This window comes from Sminthopsis crassicaudata, chromosome 1 (assembly GCF_048593235.1).
Source record: "Sminthopsis crassicaudata isolate SCR6 chromosome 1, ASM4859323v1, whole genome shotgun sequence".
Classification (NCBI taxonomy): Eukaryota; Metazoa; Chordata; class Mammalia; order Dasyuromorphia; family Dasyuridae; genus Sminthopsis; species Sminthopsis crassicaudata.
In genome coordinates this window covers 634778268-634800847 of record NC_133617.1, presented here as the reverse complement: position 1 = coordinate 634800847, position 22580 = coordinate 634778268, and the positions used below count along the sequence as shown (strand labels likewise).

At 33.1% G+C, this 22580-nt stretch overlaps 1 protein-coding gene across 3 annotated transcripts in view; it reads right to left on the bottom strand.

Moving 5' to 3' along the window:
- Positions 1–2119: 2119 nt before the first annotated feature.
- Positions 2120–22580, bottom strand: part of JAK2 (Janus kinase 2) — a 135192-nt gene continuing 114731 nt past the window's right edge. For all 3 annotated transcript variants that reach the window (XM_074282849.1, XM_074282850.1, XM_074282851.1), the window contains 9 exons: positions 20567–20718; positions 20289–20439; positions 19143–19279; positions 11347–11536; positions 9227–9351; positions 6686–6858; positions 3492–3609; positions 2820–2933; positions 2120–2557 (listed from right to left, as the gene is read on the bottom strand). In XM_074282849.1, coding sequence (XP_074138950.1) covers positions 2450–2557; positions 2820–2933; positions 3492–3609; positions 6686–6858; positions 9227–9351; positions 11347–11536; positions 19143–19279; positions 20289–20439; positions 20567–20718 — 1268 coding nt within the window. In that variant the 3' untranslated portion in view covers positions 2120–2449. The remainder of the gene's footprint in view (positions 2558–2819; positions 2934–3491; positions 3610–6685; positions 6859–9226; positions 9352–11346; positions 11537–19142; positions 19280–20288; positions 20440–20566; positions 20719–22580) is intronic.

Below are 22580 nucleotides of genomic sequence, written 5' to 3'. Positions count from 1 at the left end.
TAATTTTGTTTCTCAAGAGTTTTCATTTGACAGAATTATGTCTGGCATGAACTAGAGCAGCAGTCACTTACCTGTTACCTGTGTACAACCACTGAACAATTATGATTTGGAAAATTGCAATTTCTATGCATGGTTAGAATTTTAAAAATCACAATACAAATCCTCAAAAAAAAATCTGGAGTTTTTTAGGAGGTTGGTTAATTATGTCTCTAATACAACGAAGGATGTTAGCTTGCATTGCAATTCCTTTATCTAATACTTAAAATTTAAACATTATAAAAGTTTAAAAAAAATCTAGCTAATAACCTTTAAAAAAAAAAAAAAAAGCAAAAAAAAAAAAATTATAGCACTCCAAGAATCATCATCTCCTTTGGTACTTGAGTTTTAGTACCAGGTACAAAAAACAAGCATACTGTATTAAGGGCTTACCTTTCACTTGAAAACTAGCAGCATGGAAGATCTCATAATTGCATTATGATACAGACATCCCTGAGTTGTTTTTTTTTTTTTAAATAAACAGAAATTATATTCGGCTTTCTCTAAAATATACATTATCAATCTTATTACAAATGTAATGTTCTGTCCCTTTATATTACTTCTGCATTCAATAGTATAGCTAAAACAGCTTCTGAAACTATGATGGTATTGGACAAATAAAAAAAAAATAAAACAAATAGAAAAAAATTATATAGATTAATTCCTCTATAAATGAAGTTGTTTTTTGTTTTTTTTTAAACATCATTTAAGATTCTGATTTAAGTCAGCTCCAAAGCAGTATAGAGAAAATGAAAGTAGGACTTGGTTTGAAGAAAGGCGTGTAATTTAAAAAAAAAAAAAAAAAAGAAGAGAAGACAACTTGTTCTACTAAGAATGTGCTATTATTTTGAGGCAAGATACGTGCTTAAAACTTTGTGCAAATAAGCCCAAAATATTATTAAAATTCAATATAGAATGCAGTAACACTAAAAACTTCACCTAACTCAAAACACTTTAAGTAGAGTTGATATAAGATTCTTATTTTTAATGTATCACAATGAAAATATATATATATATATTCCTATTGTTCCTTGAATTCTGTATTGTTACTTTAAAAATCAGAAATTGAAATTGCCCTGCTTTTGCTACTTTCAATTTGCTCTTAAGTTATATAAGAAAATCTCTGACAGGTAAGAAATCATCTTGGATTCTGGAAAAAGATCCTTAAATATATTCTTCAAGAAATATAAATATATTTAGGAAATAAAAGATTGACTAAAAATTGAACATTTCTCAGTTATTTTCCTAATTCATCCCACAATCTAAAAGCAGGTTTATACAATTTCAGTTTAGAAAGCTATTTATGTCTTTGTTTCCTTCCTTCATTCAATTTAAGCATGGCATGATTCCAAGGAGTGAAAAGAACATATTGAATTGAAGGAACACAGCAATTCAGGGGATGCAAATATTGATAATATTCTTATTTTTAAAAAAAGTCTTAAAATAAGACTACTAATTCAGTGTGAAGAAGCTTCAAGTACACCTTATTTGTTCATATCTTACCAAAAAAACACATATAGAAGGAATTCTACTTAATAAATGCCACTACTACAACTGCTACAAGAAAACCAAGTAGGAAAATATATTGTGCTATATCTCTGTATGCTTGTTCCATTTCAAAATGTATTCTTAAGGGAGCGGGATGGGACTGCGGGGTTATCCTGTACAAGTAAAACTATATGCTTGTTCCCTTTGTCTTGAAAAATATTTACAATACACAAAACATGCTAAAAGTGTATACCTGTTTATAATGCTGACTGAATAACAGAGCTAACAGGCATATAGAAAAGTTGCTTATTAAGAAGTCTAAACATCTTTTCTTGGTTCTCTAAATGTTCATGAAGCTAAAATGTATGGATCAACACTGTAAAAATTAGAAAACAATACCAATGACTGTAAACCTTTGTGCAAAACACTACACAAGAGGCCAAGTTCTTTATACATTCACTGAGGAAAAGACTGTACAAATATATTCTCTGAATCTTTAACTTTGCCCCCCCCCCAAAAAAAAAAGCATTAAATGTTTTCAATTCTCAAAAATTTAACTGTGTCAAAAAGGTTTCTTTGTTTGTTTGTTTCTTTCTTTCTTTCTTTTTCTTTTCTTTTCTTTTCTTTTCTTTTCTCTTCTTGCCTTAAGTAAGGCAAACAATAGTGTTACTGACTGACCACATAAGGAATACCAAAAAAAAAAAATCTCTATCAATCAGTTTCATTGGCATGTTCTCATGGGAACAAATACATCCTCGTGAAGAAAACAAACATTTGATGGAATCGGCAAATTTTGATGAGAGATTTGCATCTGCAAGTTCCGAAGAGATATCTGTATTTCTGATCTGTTCACACCATGACCTGTGTGAGAATAGTCCTGAAGGGCAAAATTTAATTCTGTAGCATAAAATGAAGTTTCATTCTTTCATCCACCCATGTCATCTCTTATTTGATCCACTCGAAGAGCAAGATCCCTGAAGGCAGGGCGTAAGCTTACATTATTGTTCCAACACTCAGTCATGATAGAATAAATCTGGAGAAGAGAGAAGTTACACATATTCAGAGAAAGATGTCATGATTTAACTTAAATGGAAACTTAGGAAATTGAAGATAAGCATTATTTATTGTTGTTTTGTCTTGGCTCCATGTCATATAAATAATTATGCCAACTTTTGTCTAAAAGTTCAACTAACTAAATTTTATAGACTTGAAATTCTTGGGTAAAAGGAAATGTGGAAATGTATATTTTTGTTATAAATTAATGATAATGGATAAAATAATGATAATTTTATTACCTCATCAGGACATCCATCTGGTCTTGGCAACCTTCCATTATTCTTTAAAAGTTCTATTAGATGGAATACAATCATCTGCCCTTGTTTGTCATTACCAATCATACGCATAAATTCCTGAAATTAAATGCCAATTTCAATTATATAATACCGCTTTCCAGAGATAATTTCATGAAAAATGTATAATTCCTTGGTACCATGATGTATTAGAGGCCAAGCAACAAACAAGTAGTATCTTAAATACCTGTGTGTCATGAATACCCCATAGTACATTTTATAAAGGATTAAAATTATATATTGGGAAAAAAAATGTTCTAGATAGAACTACTAAATCTCTAAAACACCATTTCCAAACAACTGCAATCCATGCAAAGTGCCTGAAAAAATAACAAAATAACTTCCCAATCATTTAACATCAAAAAGTTTTGCTTATGCAGCATTCCTTATTAAATGTGTTTTCCAAATAGGATACTCATAAAGAACAAAATTAATGCTGTATTCACTAGTTTTATTGCTACTTTTAAAAAATACATACAATGTGATCAAAGAGTTTAGAGTCATTTTGAGGCTTCTCCAAAGGGATTCATAATATGTTAAATCACCTAATTATTTTTATTCTAATTTTTTGGTTAGCTCTATAGACAAAAAAATTGGTAAAATGAAAACTATACTAACCGCTGGTGGGCTTTTGCTTTTCTCAATATATGTGAAAAGTTCATATAGAACCACTCCAAAACTCCACACATCTGAGGCTACAGAAAACTTGCTTTCTGTGAGTGATTCTGGAGCATACCTAGATCATACAAAAAAGTAAAGATCAGAGATGAAGTGAGTTTGTAGGTTATCTCTTGATTATCCATTCTAGTAACAAACCAAAGACAACATAAAATAATTTCAATTTATAATTCTTAAAATTTCGGTCCTTTTCTTCCCACCTTCCCACCATGTGCAATAATCTGTTTATAAGATAAGGTTACTGTCTAGTATATAAAACATGCATACACACACACCCACCCACCATCAAAAATCTAATAGCATTAATGGCATCCATACTCACTTTAATCAAGATTTGCCTTTTATAATGGCAAATAGTTTAGACAATACTTAATAGGAAGTAAATGTAGAGAGAGTTCACATGAATTTCATATCAATTTATAGACCAAACAAGGAATGAAACAAGAAATGTTCAAGAAAAAAGAAATTCTATGCTCTCTGAAATGTAACAGAAGGGTATTTTCCAAAGTTATACAGCACCTTTTAATCTTTACAGGTTAAAAACAAAACAAAACAAACAAACAAACAAAAAAAACCCCAGTTCAATAAAGCACTATTTAAATGCAGGGATGTTTTACTAAGAAATAGGAAGAAATACTTCAGTATAACCATATTAGCAAAGGGAAAATTTATTCTTTAATGAAAGGAGACTTTGAGAATTGCTAAAGAATTCTGTTAAGGAGGAGTAGGAGCTGTCCAGTTTTGTGATTGCAGCAGTCTGCATAGCAGACCATCCCTCCCACCACAGCAGATCAGCAACAACTTTTGGAGGCAATGCCATGGCTATAGAACCAGGATGTGGGTTTCAGAAATAGGACTTGAACTTTCTGATTTTGAGATCTGCTTATTCTCTATCGTGCCACACTGTTCTCCTCTAGAATTGGAAACAGAAAAAAATTATCTTGAATCATCATTTGATCTCTAAGGTTCTAAGGTAAGGTGGTCTTTCAACTTTAATATTCTATAATTCTGTTTATATAAACTAGAGATCTTCTAAAACAAGTGAATGATCACAACTAGTCATGTACTGATTTCTGGATTTCCCCACAGTATAAATGAACATGTATAAACCAACTTTCACTATCTACTGATGCTTTTTTTAAACCAATAAAATTCAAATGACTACGAATAAAAATAAGATTTAAAATCATAAAACAAAGATGGTGATTTGCACATCTGATGATGAAATTCATTACTTGTAAGTTCTTCTGTCATTATGCCATTACCCATTTAACAGTGTATAGGATCATTTTTTTACTCTATAAAGGAATTCAGAATATTTCAAAAATTTGTGATAAATAAAAAGCTGTACTGTTTAGGCATGGGATTTTGTACTTCTAAGCCAGATACTTCTAAGACCTTCTCACCTAGCTATCCTCATAAACAGAACCTGGAGAAACATCCACCTCAGAGCTGAGTTCTTCCAATTGACAATCATTTCTCCTAGAAAAATATTTTAGGAAAGCTCTAGATATGCTGCAAAATTAACTCCTCCTGCCAAACCTCTCCCCCGTTCTGGAAACACGAACCAAATCAAATCAGTTCTACCTTAGTTTCTAGTTAGGGATATCTATCTACTCTAAACCCATTTATCATTACAGTACCCTTTTAAAACAAGATCCCTTACTTGGCTAACACTCTTTTAGCTGGATAGTCACCCTCATTAAGATGTAAGAAAGCTCCTTGACTGCCTTTGTTTTTTTTTTTTTTTTTAAGCCAAGAAAATCCATTTATACAAATTGGTAGCAAAACAGAAATCAGAGAGGTTATATACCAGAAAATATAACCTGAAGGAGCTCTACCATTGGGAGCAAGATTACTCAGCTCAACCAAGAGAGAGAGAGATCAAGATCTCAAAAGGAAAACTCCCTGAAGTCTCTAGTATAACAAACTAAGAATAGGGACATGATGGAAGCTTCTGGCTCTTCTCATGTCTTTTCAGATTCTTTTCTTTTTGGTAACCTCAAGTGGGTTTGGCTTCTTTTATCTTCTCTAAGGAAACTAGGAGTGCCCAAAATCCTAAGGGACTCAGCAACTTCAAAACAACTCGACGAAGACTAAAGAGATCTCTCTCTCTCTCTTTCTTTCTCTGTCTCTAACCTTTGCTTTTGTATATATATTCTCAGAGCTTACTTAGCACAGTACTTGCCATGTAGAGTAAGAGCTTAATAAATGTTTTTTTCTTTGCATGTCATTCAATCATTTATATTCTTTGGCTTCAAAAATCATCAAAAATCACTTTGGTTTTACTAATGGAAATAACATTAAAGAAGATATATTACCTTATCTTGCCAACGAACCCTAAAAAAAAAACAAAAAACAAAAAAAAACAAAAAAAAAACCTAACCAAGTTTTTTCTGTCTGACTTGCAGTTAAAACTTCCTGTATATGTTGTCTCCTCCATGAAAATGTGAGCATTTTGAGAAAAAAGGTTTAGCTGGGTTTTTTTTCCTTTGTTTTTTGGTTAGGCAATTGGGGCGAAGTGACTATCACACAGCTAGTAAGTGTTAAGGGTCTGAGGACACATTTGAACTCAGGTCCTCCTGACTCCAAGATTGATGCTCTATCTATGGCCCCATCTAATTGTCCCTAGCCTATTATTCTATTTGCATACTCAGTGCTGAACATAGTCCTCTGAATATAATAAGCACTCAACAAATGCTTTTTCATTTATTCATATACTCACATTATTATTCTATATTTAAAAGTTTTATTGTACCCTTTTGTTTTTTTAATACCAGTGATTTTCCCCTAAATCCCTCCTCTTTGCTCTCTCATCCAACTATTAAGCCTTTGTAGAAAAAAGAAAAATATTAAAGCAAAACCAACTAAAACAGCAGTTCTATTAGACAACACAAACGCTGCATGGTACTTACAATGTTATATACTAGTACCACACCACAATCCCTTACCTCCTGCTCCTGGTTCTCTATAGAAAGGAGAGAACTCACATAATAATTTTTTTAAGGGAAAAATATTTTTGCTTCATAATGTGATGAAATATAAAATGTTTTACAAATAAATGAAATGACAAATTCTCAGAAGATGGAAATTTATCCTTTCAAACATTAACTGTTTTGAAAAATATAACTTACCAGAATATGGGACTTTCACCAGGTTCTTTCACTTTGTAGTATTCTTTGTCTTGTGGCAGGACTTTTGTTAATCCAAAATCTCCAATTTTAACTCTATTCTCATTTTCCACTAAAATATTCCTTGTGGCCAGATCCCTATGGATATATCTTTTTGTACCAAGATACTCCATTCCCTTTAGATAAAGAACATAAGGTTCATTTAACTAATTTAATGAAATGTAACCAAAATCCCTACAAATGATTTTGCTCCCTAAATCTTCCAAGTCTCAGATTTCAAGAGTACTTAGGAAGTAGTGTGTCAACAGTCTAATTAACAAATAAAGTATTGCAGTTAACATATAAAGCACTAGGTGGCGCAGTAGACAGGGTGCTGGGCATGGAATAAGGAAGACCTGACTTTAAATGTAGCTTCAGAGACTACCTGTGTGATGCTGGGCAAGTCATTTAACCCGATTTGCCTCAGTTTCCTTTTCTATAAAATGAGCTGGAGAAGGAAATAGCAAATCACTCCAGTATTTTTGCCCTCCAAAACACAACTGAAAAGACTGAATGACAAGTTAACATATGATCATCTCCACTCTAACTCCATTATGGAATTAGAGGCATACATAGCATAACACATAGATTTAACATATGGCATAATACAAAGTGACAGGCTTAAAAAACGGCAAATGGGATTAAAATCATTGTTTTGCTGCTTCTTAACTTATTACCTCATCTAAAATGGAGATGATATTTGTACTGAAGTACTTGTAAGGAAAGTACTTTGTAAATCTTTAAAATACTACTATGAGTAATTATTATAATGTACGAGGGTAAGGGGGCCTGAGACAAGCACAAAGTTCCTGGTATTATGCGTCCTCTTGAAGGAAGATTGTTTATAGGCGAATCATGATGACTTGGAAGCAAAGTATACTGGAGAAACTGTGAAGCACATGTAGATATCCTATCACTTGTTCTGGTAAGCTATGATGAATAGAAAACTCTTTGGCTGAGAAGGCATTCAGAAGGCCTTAGCTACCACCATTTCTTTCTTTCTTTCTTTCTTTTTTTTCCTGAGGCTGGGGTGAAGTGACTTGCCCAGGGTCACACAGCTAGGAAGAGAAGTGTCTGAGACCACATTTGAACTCGGGGCCTCCTGAATTCAAGGCTGGTGCTCTATCCACTGCACCACCTAGCTGCCCCAGCTACCACCATTTCTATTCTCAATCCTTTTCTCTCAAGTTTTCGCTCATGGTACTGAGTAAGACACAGCACTGTTAGGGGAGAGGCCTTGGGGCTTTTCCCCATCAAGGCCATATGGCCCATATTGTTTCCTGGACTCTGTGTTTATGTTTTGCAGCCAGGAAAGTACTGGTGCTCTGTGGAGCAGGAAGACTTTTTAAAGTCTCAGGACAGCAAAATCTAAGAGGACTCATCTTGCAGTCATGAAACAGATGGATGTGAATTTGGTGAAACCAGTGTGAGGAAGGAAAAGACTGAACTATCTTCAAGATTTTGAAGGAAAATATGTATGTTTTTTTTCTTGTTAAATTTTCTAAATAAATATCCCTTTGTAAAATTGATGTTAAATGGTTAAAAGGAGCTGAGGTACTACTTATGTCAAGCACCTACTAGTGACAGGAACACAACTCAAAATGATGCCAGTAGAGAGAAACTCCCAAACCCACCAGAGTATCCTCGCACTTTTGCTATGCTACATAGGAGTAAATTTCAAGTTTTTTATACCTACCAAAAAATACCATAAGGGATTATGTATAGTTATTTAAATAATTCTTTTCACATTTAAAAATCATTTTATATAAATTATTTAATTGGATCCTCACAAGAACCCCAGAAGATAGGCACTATTATTATTATCTCTATATTACAGATGAGGAAATTGAGGCTGCCAGAGATCACATTATTTGCCCAGTTTAAGTTAAGAAAACTATTTAGAGGCCTGATTTAAATTTAGTTTTTCTTAACTCAAGACTCAACCCAGTATCTACTATGACACTTAGCTATCTCACTTTGAGAAACAGTGTGAAAAAAGTATAGGTTATTTTAGACATGGACATTCACATTAATAGATCAGCATTTCTGATGGAAGTGGATTTCTTCAACATAGAGAAGAGCTAATCCAATTCCAATTGATTAATGATGGACAGAACCAGCTACATCCAGAAAAGGAACACTGGGAAATGAATGTAAACTGTTATTTTTACCTTCTGAATCCAATTCTTCCTGTGCCACAAAAAATTCGGTTCTACCCACATATATTGTATCTAGAATATACTGTAATATATTTAACATATATAAGACTGCTTGCCATCTGGGGGAGGGGGTTGGGGGAGGAAGGGAACAAATCTGAATAGAAGTAAGTGCAAGGGATAATGTAAAAAATTACCCATGCATATGTACTGTCAAAAAAAATGTTATAATTATAAAATAAAATTAAAATTAAAAAAAAATAAAAAATAATAGATCAGCATTTGAAAAAAAATGAATAATGTTACATTCAGATATGGTAAATGCATTAAATAGTGATCAGGACATTACCTTGCAGATTTGAGATGTGTACTGCAAAAGTTTCTTATGATCCAGCCTTTCCTTATGTTTTTGGAGATAGTCACGTAAACTTCCATAAGGTAAATATTCCATAATTAACCTCAAGTTACGACGGCCTTGTAATTTACAAAGGAAAAATTAAAGTTTTCATTTTATTAAGTTTTTTTGGAAGAAAACCCTCAACAACTTTTCTCCACTCAATTAGGGTCAAACACATACTCTGAGACAAATCATAAAATTACCAATGAAGTTACTATTGAGGATCTTCTATTCACTTGAGAGTATTTCAAGTCACAACTTTATTTATTGGCTCCAATTTCCATACCATAAGCATCCTAAACCACACATCCCAGCAGCAGGGGTAACTGCTGTAAGTTCTAAGTAGACATACCATCTATTTATCCAATATTCATCCATCCATCCATCTATCTATCTTCAGTTATAATAACCTAAAAAACTTTCATTGATGCAAGGGATTCTTATTGTGAAAACTCTCCAGCAATGTAAAATAGCACTTTCTTTGTAATTCATGGTCTCTGAGTACTGAAAGGTTAAGTAACCTATGCATGGACATATAGCCTATATGTATTACAAGGAGCCTCACTCCAGGCTGGCTTTCCATTTTTATTCTCTACATCAAGCTTCTTTTCTATGAGTTTATCTCCTTTTTAATGTGTTCTATTAAAAAGAGGAAGAATTCTTGGCTAACATAAAAATCATTTCTATGGTTTAATTTACAAAAGACCAAGTTCAGATTCTCCACAGGTGCCTAAAAGAAAGAGGGAAAGGGAGGTGTTCTGAGGAACCAATTATGTTAGAGAAGCAATGTAACCAATGCTGGCTTATGGAAGTTTTCAATCACCATAGCTAATCTAGACTAGGTATTGAACACATAAAAATGACAAACGGTCCTGGAAAGCTTAACTCTTTCAGAAAGATATGGACTTTCCCAATTTATCAACTCACAAAATATTGGTAGAATAAATACTGAAGAAATGTTTGAACTTTCCAGTGTTCTTCATTTACTCCAGATGGCTCTCCCCTTTTACATCAAAAGTAGTTGTACTTGTGAGCATTTATTAAAGCATTTATTATATCCTATTCAATATGATAGATGTTTGATATACAAAAATAAAGTGGAAGTAGTTCCTATCACCAAAGACTTTATATTCTCTTAGGAAGATACATGCATGTAACTAAGTCTAGTAGTCTGCCAGAAAGAAATTATACAGAATCAGAAGTGTTCAATAGTATGTAGCTTTACAACATCCAATAGCCCTATTTCACCTTTATCAATCTATCTGGCTCTATAAGGCTGAGTCAAAATAAAAAATTATAACTAGTATAAAGACTGCTTTGGTACAAAGAATGCTTCAAATTTCAGTGGAGAATCCTTAAATGCTGAAAGTCCTACTCTCCCTAATATTGTATTCATCTTTATTTAGTTTTTTTTTAAAAAAACAAAACAAACAAAAAAACCCACCAAAACATTATTTTTGTTCTGAATTTAACCAACACCAAAAAATAAAAACAAAAACAAACAAAAAGAAATGGAAATACAGAGCAGAAGAGAAAGGTCTCTTGCTTTCCTATTCTTTAAACTATCTTTGGTACTTACCCACAAACTTATACAATGGTATCTTTCACTGACAATGATTATTCAAGGTCAGAACAAAACCAGCAGATTATAAGTGCACACCTATAATTCCTACTACTTGGGAGGCAGAGACTACCTGAGCTTGAGAGTTCAGAGCAACAACAGGGCTAATGCTGATGAAATATCTGCACTAAGTCTGGTACCAATGTAGAAATCCTCCTGGAAATGAATGGTCTACTAGGCTGAAGAAGGAGCAGGAACCAGTTCAAGTTAGAAAAAGGACAGATCAAAACAGTGGTCACTGAACTTCTAGACTGAATGGGATAGGGAATCTAAGGGGGAAAAAAACAACAAAGAATTGGGCAAAGACTTTCTACAGCTACCATATACTTTCTTCCATGTAATGCCTGCAGTCAATTGAGATCTGCCGTAGATTTACTGAAGACATCAACCTACTCTTGGAGATACTGAAGACATACTTGAATTAGAAAATAGGTTTCCACATGCCCCATACCAGCACTGTAGCACACTCCCTTGTATTTGACAATGTTGTCATGTTGTAAAGATTTAAGAATTTCAATTTCTCTTTCAAAGTCTCTCAGGTGCTCCTCGGTACTGTGCTGTAACTTTTTCACAGCCACCACTTCACCAGTGTTGTCTTGTAGAGGGTCATATCGGCACATCTCCACACTCCCAAAATTACCCTAAATGATACATAATGTTTTCATTAATATTAAAATTTTTTAGTTTTCCTTCATGTCATTATAGCTTAAATAAATAACACTTGGCTATAACCCTTAATTGTGTAAGATCTCAGGAAAATAAATTACTGAACTTTTAAAAACTGACTTCAAAGACAAGGAAGCATTTCTACAAGTTCCCAAGAAAGAAATTTGGGCCAGATCATAAGTCTGATCTAATAAGTTTATACTTAAGTGGGAAAACAAAAATTTTTAAGTGGTAAAAATATTTTTTTCTTTTTCTTTCCCTAAACTCAGGACAAGTTCATAGAAAAGTTTCCTCTTTTTAAATCAAGAATTCCCATACCTATAACATTAGTAAGCTGGTATTACATTTTCAACAACAATTTTGCATTTTATTCATCACTTTTATTGCACTTTTAAAGATAAATGCAGCACTTAAGCTACACAAATTTAAACACCTAAATTTTTAATTGTAAAATAATTAAGTTTGCCTTTGTATGAAGATAGTTTAAAAAATTATTAGTTCACTTCCTTCATGTCTTCTTCTTCTGTCATTATTTTTCTATTCTTTCATTCATCTGACAAACATTTAAGTATCTATTTATGTGTAGGCACTGTGGTAGTTGGTACACATTCAGAGACAAAATATAAATAATATGTAAACTGAAAGAGTTTAAATTATATGGAGAAGAATAAACTATGAATACATATAAATATGAAAGACATACAAAGTTAATAATACATAATAGAGTACCAGGAACTTGGGATGACCAATAAAGTCCTTGTATATGAGGTGCTACTTGAGTTAGGCTTTGAAGTTAGGGAATTTAAGAGGTAGAGGCACAAAAGGAGTACATTACAGGAACCCAAGACAGCATAATAAAAATAGTAACAGTGCTTACTACATGCCAGGCACTGTGCTAAGCACTTTGCAATTATTATTTCACCAAATTTTTAGGCCTTTACAAATACATGAAGAAAATAGAAAGACAGGAAATAATGGTATGCCAGTTTGGCATGTGAAGTATGTGAAAGGGAATAATATGTAATAATTTTGTCATGCTAGACATCAGAATAATGATTTAGGGAAGGAACTATTGTTATAAATTGCATCATAACATATAATTATGTGTATGAAGTGAATTTTGGAAAATTTTAAGTGTGGAGAGTCCTCTCCTGGGTATAAACCCTTCTAAATGATATCCTTTAAAAGAATCAGATATCATAGGAGGTGATTTGGTGCTTTCAATATGATTTTGCCCAAAGCCATGCAATTTCTTGCTTTTCATTTTTATTTCACTGCTTCTTGAGGGCAGGGACTGTCTAATTTTTGAATTTACCCCCAGTGGATTTAGCACAGTGCCTAGCACATAGTCGTGTCTTAATAAGTGCTTTTTAAAATCATTCATATATCCTGAGACAGGAAGATAGGGCAGCATGATATAGTGGAAAAAATATATCGACCTAGAAGTTGGAATTACAGTTAGAGTTATGTGTGACCTTGGTAAAATCATTTAACTTCTTTTCTAAAATGAGGAAACTGGATTGGTTATCTCTTCTTATTTGACAGATAAAGAGAAACTGAGACACAATCTTGACCAATTCAGAAAGCCAAGGCATAACTTAGATTATAATTCAAGATAAATATTTTTCCTATTACATATATTATCTTATTTTTAATATCGATTGTGTGGGAAGCCAAGGCACTCATAATTGTGAAACTGTACAGTGTTGTGCAAAGAGTACTGAATTTAGAGGTTCAAATTATGGCGTTAACACCTTAATCTCTCTGAAAATCATTTCCCCTAGTTTGCAAAATTGATATATAAATGTTTAAATACAGAGAAACAGTGGAACATAGAATGGCATTGAATTTAGAGTCAGAAATCAAGGGATAAATCTTAAGTTGTGTGACCATGGGTGTCACTTCATTTCTTTAGATCTCAGTTTCTTCATCTGTATGACCTCTATAGCAATTCACAGCTCTAAATCCTAAAATTCTGGCATTACCCCTTTTTTGTTCTAGAGAATACTCTTTGTTAACTTATGATCACATTATAAACCTAAACTTTTTTTTAGAACTTGGTTTCTTTTAGATCTTTTTTTAAAATTTAAGCAAATCATGAAGATTATCACCAACAATATGAAAACATGAAAATAAAATATTACTTTTTGTTGAGTTATTAAGTGAAAAAAGATTTTATATGTTCTCTAAACTATTTTCACTATGAGCTAACTGAAAGAAGTAACAATAATTCAGTCAAACATTTATTATCTACTACCTATGAACCCATCATTGGGGATAGAAAGAAAACAAAAAACTCTGCCATCTAGGAGCTTGCATTTTAATGGGGAGAAATAAAATATAAATAGCCACATATACATAAGATACAGAGACAGAGGTAATTTCAAAGACTGGACATTAGCAAGCTTCCTGAGAAAGACCTGAGTCTTGAAGGAGGCCAGGAAAATTCAGAAGTAGAAATACTGATTGAGAGCAAACCAGACACAGGAGGGAGTTAATACAAGGGCAAAGAAACAAGGAACAGGAAAAGCAGGCCAGAAAAGCTGGACTACAGAATTTAGAAGTGTACAATATGAGGGCAAATCCACTGTTTTTGGTTTTTTTTTTTCTCCCTTTATTTCAGTCTCTCTTTTTAAACATTTTTAAACTTACATTAAAATATGAAAAAAAAAGATATTGCCATTGCACAGCAGAACATAATAAAGTATTCAAAATATAAAACAATACATTTCCATTTCAAGAAAGTATAAAAAAAACTACTCATATTCAGAGCTATCTTTGCTGCTTTGAAAATTCTTTTGTTTTCTGCTGTGTATTTCTTACTTTATTCTTTTTTCCCCTTTTCTCCCTTATCCAAAAGGATACAATAAGTGTGCATATATTTATATAACACACACACATGCACATATATATGCAAACACACATATATATACATATATCTATAATCATACACATGTGCACACACATTCATATCCATCTATATAAGACTACACTTATTTGTCCTCTGCTTCTCTGAACATGTGTAATATCTTCCTTCATAAAGTCCAAGTCTTTTTATATTTTTCTAACTCCATCAATTCATCATTTTCTTATATCACAACATTCCAACCTCATACTGTCTAGTTATTTTAAAAAGTGATTAATATGGCTGACACATGTAGTTTCCCTCTTTTTCTTTTTTAATTAAATCTATTTTAACTTTAACTTTGTCTGAGATCATGCTTACTACCCCTGCTTTTTTACATAATAAATCACTAGTTCTTTTGTGAAATGCCATGAAGAAGCAAGAGGATGGAGATGTGTATTTAATTACATATACAATTACATTTTCTAAGGGTAACAATTGAAATACCCCAACAAAGCAACAAAAATAAGCAGTCTAAACAAAGAGTACAGCCTTTGCCTTTAAGCAAGAAGAAAGATAATTAAACTGGGCATTTCCCCATTTAAGGAAGTCTAATTGCTATTTAAAAAAAACCAAAAAACAAAAACACTTCACTTGTAATGCTTTGTTTTGTTTCTTCTATAAACCAAATTACTAAAACTATTTAATTGTAAACATATTTAGAAAATAGGTCCTAGTAGTTTTTCTAATTTCCTTTTAATTTGTTTTACATTCAAAATTTAGCTGATCAATCAAATGTTAAAATAAGACGTTGCCTACCCCACTCCAAAGGAGAATTACTGAACTAAAAAGTAAAGAAAATGAAACAATGTGAATGACACAATAAAGGAAAATGATTTTAGCTGAAAGTAACAACTGGGGACCTCTTATAAAATGTAGTGATGTCTTAAGGAAATTTGGACTCTTGTCTTTTAATTCCCTGGTTCTGATAGGAGAGCTTCTCAACATGGCCCATATGTTTGAGCTACTGTTACTCTATTGGAGCCCTAGACTTCACCCCTGAATCCCTTTGGCTCTGATAGGAGCCCAAGACTCAACACCACCTCATTTTGTTTTCTTCTCCATGCTTCCTTGTGGATACTCTTCCCATACCCCTTCCACATCTCTTTTATGTGTTTTCCTCCATTCAAATGTAAACTGGTTGAGAACTGGAATTATCTTGTTTGCTTTTATCTGTAATCCCAGTGTTTAGAAAGTAGTACTTAAATTTTTTTCTTTTTTCTTTTTTTTTTTCCCCTGAGGCTAGGGTTAAGTGACTTGCCCAGGGTCACACAGCTCCGAAGTGTTAAGTGTCTTAGACCTGATTTGAACTCGGGTCCTCCTGAATTCAAGGCTGGTGTTCTATCCACTGCGGCACCTAGCTGCCCCAAATTTTTTTCTTTTCACCTTTCTCCTTTTCCTTTCCCCCTTTAGTCATCCTTCCTTTTTCCCTTTGCCTTTTCCGGGAATCCCATGGCAGCAGTATAAAGGAAGCTACAAGTGGAAATAGTAGAAATAATTTCCTTTTACTAAGGTTCGTTAATATATTATTCTTGCTTTGACAGAGCTACATTATTTTAGAGACCAGTGGAATATTTTATTGGTATTTAGCTTTCATTTTTGTGAAGAGTTTTGAGCTCATGATAGAACAGCAATATTTCAGGTCCAGTTTATCTGTACCAAAATCTGCCCCTATAAGAATCATCCAATAGTTTCCTATCATAGGAATTTGTCACAATCATAGACTGGAGCAGTCTAAACTTGCCTACTAAAGTATAATAGCAAACCAAAAAATTAGATTATATGGGTTTAAATACTAAATCCATTTTAGTTTTAAAAAATATTGGTTAAGTTTCCAAATCTTTCTAAAGTCTTTTCTCTTGGAACGTAAATGGGTTTGGGTGACTTTTTTTTTTTTTTTTTTTTTTTTACTTAGTTTAGTTAAAAGCTCTTTGAAATATACTACTATCCATAAAAATCAATATATGTGTCACAGGAACTAAGCAGTAAGAATTAAAAGCAGCACAGAGACTTTCAATAAAGCATTTGTTGAGCACTTAAGTTACCCTGTGGTATATTTAATAAGAGATAAAAAATTAAATTAAGGACATGGTCTGTCAGCCTTCAAGATGTACATGAATTGAAGATAAAGCTTAATACACATGAAACAACCAGTAAGCAATACAAGTGTATGTAATTAAAGGGCTATATTATACATCACTTCTATTATATTGGAAAACCCATTTATACTGGATGCCACTTCCTCTTTTTTCTAAACCCTCTGCAATCTGACTTCCTGCATGACTATTTAATTAAAACTACTTTCTCCAAAGTCACTAATGATCTCTTCTTCTCCCTTGCCCGACATTACTACCAATGAGCTTTTAATCATCAAATCTAATAACCTCTTTTTGATCTTCCTTCATTTTGACAAGTTTTAAACATCTGATCAATCTCCTGGATATTCTCTCCTCACTGCTCCATTCTGCTTTTCCTCCTGCCTGTTTTACCTATTCTTCTTAAGCCTCTCTTGTTTGTTTTGCATTTACAATCCTACTACTACTACCCCCAAGGCCCATTCCCACTGAGTGACCTTACCAGCTCCCATGGGCTTGGCTACAATCTCAATGTAGATGTTTCCCAGCTATAAATTCACCCCTAGTCTTTCTCCGATGCATCAACAATTATCTATTACACATTTTTACTGTATGTCCATGGGCAGCTCAAACTGGTTTCTTCTAAACCCTCTCCTTTCTCAAACTTCTCTGTCACTTGCATCTTTCCCACTCACTCAAATTCATCATCTCAGGTACACCTCCATCTCCTTCATCATATCTAAACAATGTTTCCATTTGGTGACATTTCTACATCTCTTTTCTTCTCTCACAGTGCCATAGAGGAAACCCCAAAACTCTGAAAAATCCTTAAAGGAGAAAACTTCCTTCTACTCTGCCTCAGGGAGGGGACTCCACCCCAAGCACAAACAGTTTCATCTTTATTGTTATCTGGATGGGGTTGGCTCAGTCCCAAAACCCATTGAATTCAATTTAAATTCTAACCCTGGCTGAAACCCAGCCAGGAGCCAACCTAGGACTCCACCCACAGGCTCCAAGCTGGAGTCCTTCTTTGCAGAGGTTCTAAACGTGCCATCCCCATGCCTGGCACCAAATACTCTCTGCCCACTGGAATCCTATTTCCGGTGCCCTCATCTCTACCTTCAACTTTACTAACTAGACTTTACTTCCAAATCCCATAATAAACCTATTTTATCAATCTAGGTTTTCGGGTCTGTAAATTCCTTTACAGGGGACTCTGTGCTGCCACTAGACTTCATTTAATTTTGTATCCTTCTGCCAAATCCAAAGGGGTTGCAGGGGAGCTCTATTTGACTCCCTGTACCCTGAACTGCCACTAGACCTCAATTAACCCTAATTTCATTCTAATTCTAAACCTCATCACCATCACCCTAGTTAAAGTTCTTGTTTGAACTAAATGCAAGTTTCCTAATTGTTCTCTTCCTCAATTCTTTCCCCTTTCCAATACATTTTCCACTGAGCTGCCAAAGTGGTTTTCCTAAAGTGTATGTTTAATACCTACACTCTTACCTCTCTTCAATATAGTCCAGTGATTCCCTATTATTATTCAAATGTAAAGTCTTTTATTTGTTCCTATTTTTCCTAGTCTTTTTGTACTTTGTCCTCCCTCCATGAACTCTTCGCTCCACTTATACTGACCTACTTCCTATACCTCCACAAAGCACTCAGTCTCCCATCTCCCTCTTTTAATTGATTGTCTCCTTTGTCTGGAATGCTCTCTTTCTTCAGTCTTCACTTTTTAGAAAGTTTAGTTTGCTCTAAGAATCAGCTCTGATGCCACCTTCTTCAGCAGGTTCTTCCTGATTCCTTTTCCTCACTAAGGATATTTTCATAGATTCCGTATCTATCTTATAAATGCTGATTCTTCTATATGTGGTCTCCTCTACTGGAATGTAAGGCTGGGATTGTTTTTTCCCTTTTCATTCTTAGTGCACAGCACTAAGCCTGGCACAAAGAAAGCACTCCATTATATAGCTACTGAATAACTAGCTATAGCACAAAAAATAAGAGCTTTAGATAATTTTTAAAATCAGGAATCAGAGAGGGCTAGAGCAATCAAACAAGTCCTTATTTTGAGGGTAGTGTAGACCTTTAAGGATAAATATGATTTAGATAACTAGAGGAGAAGTAGGAGAGCTTTCAGAAATGAGTAAAGGCCCAGGGACAGGTACTGGATTGATACATGACAGAAGCTATGAGGTGACTACACTGATAGGAGCAGAACATACATGTTGGGGGATAGAAAACAGAGAAGCATCAACAAAAATAAAGATGTCTGCATTGTGTTTTGTTTGAACAATTCACCCAGAAAACAAAGCAACAAAAGATTACAAATGCAACAATAATAGCATCTAGAATATTAAAAAAAAATCAATTAATATGTAGTCTATCAAATAAAATACAGTTAAGCACAGTGTGACAAATATAATTAAGAATCAGAAGAATCGTGGGACTGTTACTATACAAATGTCTAATGTGAGGTAAGTTACTTAATTTGGGGGATCTTCATCTGCAAAATAATATGATAGTGTTGGTCTGGATAAATACTGAGATCTCCTTTTCTAAAATTTTATAACTCTGCGAAAAAATTTCTCAACTTACCTTGCCAAGTTGCTGTAGGAATTTAAGATGTCTTTCTTCAAATTGTGTGGGATCTCTGTCTTCAAAAGCACCAGAAAATCCTAGGGCACCACTTCTCATATTTGGCAACATGTCATTTTCTGTTAGTAGTTCATAGTCTTTGAAAATAAAGAATTAGGTAGAATGTTTAATATATATTGGACTACTTGCCATCTAGGGGAGGGCATGGAGGAAGGGAGAGAAAATTGGAACACAAAGGTTTTGCAAGGGCTAATGTTGAAGAATTGTCCTTGCATAAGTTTTGAAAAATAAAAAGCTTTACTATATATATATATGTATATTTTTAATTTTAAAAAGAATTAAGTAAAATTTCACCACCATAACTGCTGGCATTTTCCCAATTAACAAATAATAGAATTATATTCATGACCTGGAAGATTTAAGATTAAATAGGAAATAGTAAATAAAATTGTGTGAACTGCAGAAGTTTAACAAAAATGGGTGTTTTCAATTTTCCATACAAAGAATGGTAAAATCTCTCAAACAAATTCTAGAAGTAAAAAATGCTTTTCTGGCATTGGGCAGTTTGGCATTCTTTAAGAAAGGTTTTACATTAAATTTTGTCTTGAGCAGTGAGCACAAACTAGTACAGGAAATATCTGTTGGTAAAATCATATGTAAGTGATCTGAGCACTTTAGCATAGTGTTGGTCAAAGAGTAAAAACTTAATAAATTCCTTTTCATTCACTTATTTATCAATCATATTACAATTTAGTACAGCATTCTAAAGGGGAAAGGAAAAACAAAGTGACTGAGTAAAGACTACAATGACAAAATGTAGTCCTTACTTAGAAAAGAATAGAAATACATGATACATGTGTACCACAGATCAAAAAGATCAGAAACCTTCAAAACCTTTTGTATGACTACTTAGAAAAGAAGCTAATGTAGCAAAAACTTTTTTTTTTTTTTTTTTTTAACTTTTTAATAGAAAGACTACTTAATCTAGACAATTATGGAAGCACACAAAAACTAGGCTGGCCAAAAAGAAATAAAAAGTCCTTTTTTTAGAGACCTCAAAATCAAGAATTTCATTAAAATATCAATTTTAATAATAATCTAGCAATAATCTAGAGAAATAATGAGATCACTTGGCTATTAACATACCTGGAGTGAATAAGCTGTTAAGGTCTCGTATGATGGCCCGGAAAGAAGGTCTGAAGTCTGGCTCATAGTCCATACAATTATTTATAAGATTTGCTAATTCTGTCCACTTTGGTGCAGGGAGCTGGTGTCTATCTTCATAGAACTGAAGTTTCTGTAATTAATGAACCAAACACTAAAGATGAATCATTGTGTGATGCCATTAAAACTCTTAATAAAACAAAATGAAATGCTGTTTAAAATTAACAAATACTTCTAAATTATGACTTTGATAAACTTACTCTTTGAGAATCTAATGCATTCAGAGGTTTGTCTCCTCCACTGCAGATTTCCCACAAAGTGGTACCAAAACTCCACTTATCTGCTGCCAAACTTAGATTCTTAGGATTGTCAATACATTCAGGTGGGACCCATGGTATCCTCTCTTGAAGAACTGTTAAATCATATAACAAAATATGGTGATAAGGCTAAATGACTTTTCATTTAAAATTTGTTCTACATGCAAAGTTATTTTAAAAATAATTAGAATCACTTAATTTTTTAGAGCAAGAAGGAACTAGAATTCAGTATACCATATGATCTCCATTATATTTACTAGAACTAGAGGAAGAGGGAATAGAAAAGAATAAGCATTTATTTAGAGACTACTATGCCAGGCAAATATCTCATTTGACTTTCACAAGCACTCTTTTAAAGTAAATGCTATTATTATCCCCATTTTAGAGTTGAGAAAATTGAGGCAACATAGGTTAAGTGACTTGTTCAGGGTTATCCAGCTAGTAAATGTCTGAGGCTAGATTTGAACTTAGATACTCCTGATTTTAGGTATAGTACTCTATCTACTGCACCACCTAGTTTTCTCTAACCTATCTCCTGTATTAAAAATACCAAAGCAAAAAAATAAAAACATTTCCTAAGCAAATTAGATTCAAATATTTTTATAAATGTCTGCTTTTGCCACATTATCTGTTAATTGAGTCATAGCTGTTTCAATGGTTTAACATTAGTCTCAATTCTGTCTTTTTTTTTTTTTTTAAGGTTATCAGTACATATATTAAAGAAACAAGCTGCATATATAAGATGAGGTTAGCCTTGGAACCTTTGAAGTGTGAAACTAATAGAATTTGTTTTCTCCAAAACACTTTCTAGGCCAAGGTCCTAGGTACTACAGCTCTAACAGAATAGAACTGTACCATACTACAAAGGATACATAGGACTGTGTATTCTCCCATATATACCTTGGTGGGAGATAAACTCCATGAGAACAGGGAATGGTTCATTTAGTATAATGTTTGGAACATAATAGATGCTTAAAAAATATTTGTTGAACACAACGGAATTTGGTGACTTTTGGTTAGAACATTCAAAATTCTTAAATAAAAAAATAATAGTTATTTTATATAGTTATATTTTTATATAAGATGAAGAAAAAAACTTTTAATAAAATCCATAAGATTTTATCTCAACTTTTGGCTAAAATATAAAGTAGTCTCTTTCAGTCTTATAGGTAATGGCTTACAATAAGAATAAAGTAGTTCCTCTAGTATAGGCCAGATAATTACACATCTCAGCTTTTTCTCCTCATCTTCAAGGGTGAAGTCCTAAGAAGCATTTCCCATCCAATTCTCTTGCCCAATTTATGTACTACGCACACTCAAAAAACCACCTACTTAAAAAACCCACGGGTTTTATTTACAAAAGTTCCAAAATGGTTCATATAGAAATTGCTTATTCTTTCAATAGGCAAAAGAAATGAAAAAGTGAGGAAAAAATTCTAGAATGACACAAAAAGACACCTGAATACTGGCCAAGACCTCAAATGAGTTAATATCCTGAATATTTTCTTTCTTTCTTTCTTTCTTTCCTTTTTTTTTTTTTGATGAGACAATTGGGGTTAAGAGTTTGAGAGCAGATTTGAACTTGGGTCCTCCTGAATTCAGGGCTGGTGCTCTATCCACTGTGCCACCTAGCTGCCCCCCATATATTTTCTTAAATTTTTAATGAAAATAGGAAAAAAAAATCTGAAACACTTGTGTCTAACCATAATACTAAAGAATCACTGAATTAAAAAAAATCTATTTCTTATTACTATAAAAATTATTATTAAAATATATACAAGTCCTACAAAAATCTGCAGACAATTTATACATAATTCATATTTTACTAAAAACTTGTAGATTTTACACCTAATGAAGATCACAATACAATAAACAGTATGTTGTATTTTTAAAAACCAACAAGCTATTTTCAACCTATCTCAACATGAAACATATAGAAAGCTAAATTAGAACAATG